This window comes from Cornus florida, unplaced genomic scaffold (genome assembly GCF_030987335.1).
Source record: "Cornus florida cultivar Cherokee Brave unplaced genomic scaffold, ASM3098733v1 CherokeeBrave_3.0.0_Hap2_Chr05, whole genome shotgun sequence".
Taxonomy (NCBI): domain Eukaryota; kingdom Viridiplantae; phylum Streptophyta; class Magnoliopsida; order Cornales; family Cornaceae; genus Cornus; species Cornus florida.
The window spans coordinates 50,234,130-50,241,876 of record NW_026775575.1 but is presented as its reverse complement, the minus strand read 5'-3'; the positions used below and the strand labels follow the sequence as shown (position 1 = coordinate 50,241,876).

At 33.4% G+C, this 7,747-nt stretch overlaps 1 protein-coding gene across 1 annotated transcript; it reads left to right on the top strand.

The window, feature by feature from the left end:
• The first annotated feature begins 427 nt into the window (after window positions 1-427).
• Window positions 428-1,998, top strand: LOC132310148 (probable O-methyltransferase 3). The gene is made up of 2 exons (XM_059808368.1): window positions 428-1,234; window positions 1,611-1,998. The coding sequence occupies exons 1-2, from the start codon at window positions 452-454 to the stop codon at window positions 1,911-1,913; spliced, it is 1,086 nt and encodes a 361-aa protein (XP_059664351.1). The 5' UTR covers window positions 428-451; the 3' UTR covers window positions 1,914-1,998.
• Window positions 1,999-7,747: the final 5,749 nt, after the last annotated feature.

Sequence of the window (7,747 nt, the reverse complement as noted above, 5' to 3'; positions counted from 1 at the left end):
CGAGGTAAATAGCAGGATTATATATATATATATATATATATATGTTATTTTGAGTTAATAATCATCTAAACAATTGTTGAGGATATCTCTTTCCTTATAAAGAAATTATTAATTAATGTAGAGTTGATATATATGAAAATATATAATTGTTTGATTTTCAAATGCGGTAAAAAAAAATAAATGCGGTAAAGATCAGATTTAGCAGATCCAGCTCTGACTAATGAGACCCATGTAATTAATGGAAGGAAAATGACACTTCTATAGAAAATGAATGGCCATTGTTATATTAAAAAAAAATTATGGAAAAATTGAAAGGGTAAACTATCTTTTTATTTATTTTTATTTTTTATTTCTGCTCATGCTTGCTAGTACTTCTGACACTTCCTATATATATATATATATATAGATCAATGTTGAGTTTTAAGCAAAAGCATTAGAAAGCATAATTAAGATGGATATGATGACCAATGTTGAGGTTGATAAAGAGCTGCTTCACTCTCAATCTCACATATGGAACCACATATTCAACTTCATAAACTCTATGTCACTAAAATGTGCAGTTCAACTTGGCATACCAGACATCATCCACAAGCATGGTCAACCCATGACTCTGTCTGAGCTTGTTGCAGTGCTCAACATCAGCCAGGCCAAATCCATGGGTGTCTATCGCCTCATGCGTCTTCTAGTTCACTCCGGTTTCTTTGTGAAGCAGAAGGCATCCGAAGATGATGATGAAGGAGAAGAAGATGGTTATTTGCTCACACCCGCGTCTCGGCTCCTCCTCAAGGACGAGCCATTGAGTGTGAGACCATTTTTGTTAGCCATGCTTGATCCTATTCTGACAAAGCCATGGCATTATGTGAGCCAGTGGTTCCAAAATGGCGATCCCACGCCGTTTGACACGGCTCATGGGAGGACATTTTGGGACTACTTAGGCCATGAACAAAAGCTGAACCATTTCTTTAATGATGCCATGGCTAGTGATGCAAGGTTGGTTACTAGCGTGGTTGTCAAAGATTGTAAGGTCGTTTTTGAGGGGTTGAATTCATTGGTTGATGTTGGGGGTGGCACAGGGACTGTCGCGAAAGCCATCGCCAATAGGTTCCCACATTTGCAGTGCACTGTGTTTGATCTACCACATGTGGTTGATGGTTTGCAAGGGACTAAGAAGTTGAACTATGTTGGTGGGGACATGTTTGAGGCAATTCCTCCTGCTGATGCTGTTCTCTTAAAGGTATATACAGATAGAATTTTCTTTGTGTTATACATAGTTCATTTCATTAGAACTGGCATGCTAATGGAACTGCCCTTTTTTCAAAACTAAACTTACCTTCATGCTGAAGTGTCAAACCTTTTTTCTAGTTCTATATGCTATTCTTGTTTTTCAAAAAAAAAATTAATATATGACAGTGCCAACCTATAGCTATAAATAGATAACAATATAAAATACTTCTTACTAACTGTCTCGTCTCATTCACATGAAATTTATGCTATATCCAATCCATGTCGAAAAAAACACATAAATAACTGCACTCGATCTTGTTCACATTTTTCATTCATGATTTTGGAAAATTTATTCTTCTGATAATTTGAGTGCAAATGACAAACAGTGGATATTGCATGATTGGAGCGACGAAGAGAGCGTGAAGATACTAAAGAAATGCAAAGAAGCAATTCCGAGCAAGGACAAGGGAGGAAAGGTGATTATCATAGACATGATGGTGGAAAATGAGAAAGGAGATGATGAATCTTTAGAAACTCAGTTCTTCTTTGATATGCTGATGATGGTTTTGGTGACTGGTAGAGAGAGAAACGAGAAAGAATGGGGAAAGCTCTTCTTTGATGCTGGTTTCAGTGACTACAAGACAACCCCCATACTGGGTTTGAGGTCTCTCATCGAGGTTTATCCTTGATCATGAAGTATTGCTCTACCAGTATTTGGTTGTGTACGTATTTAACATATGCATGGTTTAAGCATGTGTTGTATTATTTATCGTATTGGACTGGTGTGAATAATGTCCATACTTAAGAATAAACTATGAAATATGTGTTTAATCTGTGTTGCCACAGCAGACCACAACAAAAGCACAAAAACAATCAAGAAATATCAGAAATGAAAAATCACACAATAGACTAAATATGGAGAATTATTTAACTCGGTTTTTTAACCTAAATCCACCATCAAGAAATGTGCAAGTCTTCAAATCTTAACCCCAAATTAAAGGAAGATGGCCTAGCTAGGGAGCCCCAATGGTAGCAAAGGGAAGAAGTGCTTTGAAATGGATATAGCGGCTACCTTGTTCCCATATCTCTGTAACCACTTCTCTAACAAAGCCTTGTGGAATAGTGTTATATTTTTTTGGTATATGATTTTTGAATTAGATATTCATGATTATATATACCATTATTTTGAAAAATATAATTAAAAAACGTAAGGAGAATAATATACACACATCTTAAGTATGTGTTTGTATAGGATATTGTTATTCCATTGCAACCCAAATTAAATTTAAACATGCATAAATAAATAAATATCATGTTTTAATTTTAACATCAGTCACATAAATATTAATAAAATAATATTCTAATTTTTGTTGGCATATTATGTTTTTTATTTTATTTTTATCGTGTTACTAGTTGATAGTAGTATGATGAGTAGCAAAAAAAAAAAAAAAAAAGAAAAAAAAAAAAGAAAAAGAAAAAGAAAAATAAACACTAAAATTTGTTGACATAGTATTATTATTATTATTATTATTATTATTCTATTGTGTTACTAGTTGATTTTAGTATTATGATTAGTAGCAAAAGAAAAATAAAAATTTAAACAAAAGCTTAAACTATTAGATGATGTTTTAATTTTAACATATCATGCTTAAATAAATAAATATCATGTTTTAATTTTAACATCAGTTACATAAATATTACTCCGTAATAAAAAAATATTCTAACTTTTGTTGGCATATTAGTAGGAAAAATAATAAAAAATTTAATTATACCCATGCATGTTTCAAATAATCTTTGTTGGCATATTACTTTTTTCTTGTAGGGGTGCTATAGATTTACCCATGCATGTTTCAAAAAATATTTTAAATTTTATATGCAAAGAAGTTGTATAGCGTAACCACTTTAGTGTATGATTATACAAGTATAAAAATATAGAAATAAACACTTGTTAGTTACCTCCTTAGCGTTTAACTTCTTTATTAAGACTCCGTTTACCCATTAATAGACCAAATCATCCTTATTTTCTTATTAGTTGCGATATCAAGAGAGACCATTTTCTAAAGTAACACCCATGTCTTATTTCGATTGGTTTTAATTCATGTGCATTCAAAGAAATGAATGTCTATTAATTTTGACCTAAGAGTAACCAAGAATTGACATGGTATATTTAGATGTACTTGTTTGTGTCTTTCCCCATTTTTCTTCTATTATTATTTTACTTATTTTTTACATTCTGATTTGAGTTTACTTAAACAATATTTAAGTTAGACAAATATATTCTAGGGTTAAGTGCAAAAAACTTCCCTAAATTATTACCCTTTTGCAAATAACCACCTGAACTAAAAACTACCCTCCTAAACTATTGATTTGTTGTAATTAAGGACAAATCCATCACAAAAGACTATTTTACCCTTTCTCATTAAAATTTTCATTTCTTATTAAATTGTTTTTATTATCTTCTCTTATGTAAATATTAATTATACTATTTGAAGACACAACAGAAGCATTTAATAAATTTTCAAATCAATTAATACGGTAAAGGAAACTTGTACATTTGGACGATTGATTAATCGTGATCCACAATGCATATTATGATGTAGATTTTAAAAGCCCTGTAAGTATTGATGCTGCAACCACATTGGCTGACCGTTTCTTTTAGCCCTTCTATTTCGGTCGTTCGAAATAACTAGAGGTTTGGTTTTCATGAATTCATTTTGGTAGGCCGAAATAAATTGGAATTCTATTTCGGTAGGCCGAAATAACTTGAAGCTTAGTTCTAAAACTCTCTGTTCATACCAAGTCGACTGTTTCAAGTGGTTATTTCATTTCGGTCGACCGAAGTTATGTTTCGGTAGACTGGTTTGTGCTGGAATTGCAAAACCAATAAATATCCTCATTAAAATAGAACTTGAATTTCTAGATATAGCTACTTAGAATAAGTTCAAATTAAGTAGCTTTTAACCTCTCTGGTGACTTTCTTTGATGGCATGCAATTCCAAGTATCTTTCACAAATTTAGTCTTGATTAACAATAAATGCATGCTAGCATGTTTATGTCACAAAGTTCAAGATAAGCTACTTTAACAGAGGCATTTTTTTAACAAGTAGCATTTATGTTAAAATCACCAATCACATTAATTATGCCATGACTAGATGTGGAAATGATAGTATTGTCCTTATGACATAGCACAATTAAGTCACATTCAATGCTTATTAAATAAAAGCACAATTAAGACAAGGAGGAGATATTTACCGAAGCAATCAATATCTCATTGTAGTGTATCCCTCATCTTATTCATGGCTTGATTTCTTTTTATGTGCTTTAGCCCTCCATATTGTGAATCCACTTGTTCTTGAAAGAAGAGGTCTTTAACCTACAAAATATGCTCAAGAGGAATTCTTTGGTACCCAATACTTTTAGAGTCCTTGTGGGTTAGTACACATGGTTAAGGTTCCAAATGTACAAATGTACAAGTTAACCTTCACCTCTATATCCCTGGAATACACAGGTTTATGGAAACCCTATATCTCTCACTCTCGTTATTCTGTATTCTGTAAGATTGTCTCTCAATTACCGAATCTCTACCTGAGAGATATATCGTGTATTTAGATAGGGCTAGAGATGAGGATCAAAAGGGATTCTTATCGTAGCTCCAATTAGATAGAGATACAGTTATCTCATAACTCTATCTTATCTAATTAGATAGAGATAGAGTTATCTCATAACTCTATCCTATCTAATTAATTACAATAAACACCACAATAATATTGTAATTGTACTATAGGATTCAGAAATTACAACAAGGCCCCTTTATACTAAATAACTATATATAAGTCCCTCCACTACTGAATATCCATAAGTAACCCCTAGGAAAATAAATACTGTCCCACCTAAGGCATGCTTACTTCTTATATTCCTTGAGTAACCAATTTAATCCTTATGATCACTGAATTTATTTTATAAAAGAATTTTCAAAATAAATATTTTTCTAAATAAATAATTTAGTAAACATCTTACTAAAATGCCCTGGCTAGGTTCCAATGATTAAACTTATTAAATTGCATCAAGGGATATTCTAACTCGTATAAAGAGTGTGGATTCCATGTTAAGCATTTGTGTTCCCAGAGCTCCAACATTAGTCACCTAAGATACCATGGTATTGACCTTAAAAGATCTCACATGTTGGTAAGTCAAAGTGACCAATACTGAAACTTGAGTCCACTAGGATTTAGAGCTTAATGTATTTAGTAGATAAGAATCACACCAAAATAATAACAGTAATTTGTATGGTGTGATCTTATGGTGATCCAGTTCAGTGTACTCCAAGCACACTAACTGTGATACCCCTCAATTCTAGAACCACGGGTGATCAAGTCCGGGCACAGATCCGAAGGATACCAGACAATCAATATATAAACAAGCAGGAATAAAACTGAATTAAGAATAAAATAATGATATGCTGAAAAGAATTCTAATTGTAAAACCTCCAAAAATAAAAGTTTTAATATAAATTAACTTTCCAATCCGTACAACTCAGGAATCCATCTAGTGGACCCCTAATATTTCCAACTAGTAAAATATTTACAGAATTAAAATCCAAAACCAAAATAAGAAAGAAAATCCTATGTAGTCGGAAGAGTGAGTGACTGTATCTGCATCACCACGATCAAACCCTAAGCCTAGTACTCACGAACACCTGAAAAATAAAGGTGGGTCAGGCCCACATGCAAGTTCCATCCTACTACAATCCGTACATAAACCCGATACGCAGATACATCCTAGATAGCTCGGCAATATCTACAATAGTCCATAGATATATAAATACACACTATAGGATGCTCACTAGCCTATAACATAGTTCAGCCTGGGTAGAAGGTGACATATAAAACACGCTTTTCAGCGGCCAAGTACCTAGACCTACCAGGGAACATTAGCTATATCTAGCTACTCAACCTTTGCAATATACACACCCTAACCGTGATCAGGAGACTCAAGCTCGTATCACGGTACCATAAATATATATATAAATTCTTTCCTAATGTAGAAAAATAAAACAAACATCCGTTATGTCGTTCAACTGTTTTAGTTGACAGGACATGCATCCATGTAGGATTTAACTATTTTAGTTAATCCATTCCGTATGTATGAAAGGGGTATGACTTAGCTTTTTGATCTAATCCATCCCTGATATGTCACCGTCCCATACCGGTACATATAATGCATATGATCTACACATGATGCACACTCAAAATGAACATCAACTATATCCAGAACCAACATAATAGAAATCAGATATAGATAAACTCCTATCATGCATCCAGTATATGATTATATTCATAGAACCTCCTTTTAAATTGTTAAAATAAGAATAAACAATTTAAACCATCCATTTCCATGTAATTGACAGAACAGAAATTAAGACAGTTCAACAATTATCCTTCATAACATAATATAATGAATATCAGAATTTTAAACTGCACATTATACTAGAATTCCAAAACAACACATCCATACTAGTTCGTTTAAAATGTTAAAATGATGACTGGCATTTAAATCCTCCCATATCCTTTACGGCATGCAAATTTATAATTAAATCTCATGGCATCTATGTAATTCCCCATTATAAATTCTGTGTCGGATATAATGACACTCCAAAGTTTAAGTACATCATGTGAAACTTCAAAAAGTATTTTATATGAGTTCCATTTAATTTGCTAACACAAAACTAGCAACTAATCTTCCACTACTCCCGACAATATGCAGCTTATTAGATAAGGGTACATGACGTCATAACCAACATTCCTGGAACTGAACTATGCTAAATATATCATTGATATAAATTCTAACAATAATTACAATGTCAGTCCAAATTAAGTTGTCAAAACAACTTAGCAAAACAAGCATTCCTCATTCCTTGACAGTAGGCCTATTATAAGCTTATGTTTTATGACATGCATTTATGTTTAGCACCTTAGCATAAACCAACTATTTGAAGGCTTTAACAAGTTAATTTTAATCATTTAAAACCCTCAATCACTTTCTAGTAATTACCTTTAAGGCCCTTAACTTCAGAAAAATTGCAGAAAACCTCGTAGGGGTTTTTTCCCATGGGAGCCGGCTCCCCTTTATTGGAGCCGGCTCCTAGGCTTTTAGAGCCGGCTCTCCCTCATGGAAAGCTGGCTCTCTCTTCATGGGAGCCGGCTCCCGCCATTTAGGAGCCGGCTCTCACCCCTGAGAGCCCCTCTCTGCTTCACTGCTTCATTTCTGCTTCGTCCGGTTGTCGTCTGCTCTTCCGGCGAAGCCCAATGTCCTATGCCAAATCTTTTTAACATTCCTAGGGTTCTATTCAAGTTCCTAAAGTCCTAGAAACCCTACATATTCCAATATGAATTTATTAACAAAGCTTCAACCGAAACAATTTCTTTTTCTCTGTTTATCTTCTTCGCTTCCGGCGAAGACCACTCCTCTGCTCCAAGTTTCTTTAAAGTTCTTAAAGTTCAATACAAGTCCCAACAATCATAGA

Coding starts and splice junctions, on each gene's coding strand:
- LOC132310148 (XM_059808368.1), top strand. CDS start 452: ATGGATATGATGACCAATGTTGAGGTTGATAAAGAGCTGCTTCACTCT. Junction 1,235..1,610: donor CTGATGCTGTTCTCTTAAAG/GTATATACAGAT, acceptor AATGACAAACAG/TGGATATTGCATGATTGGAG.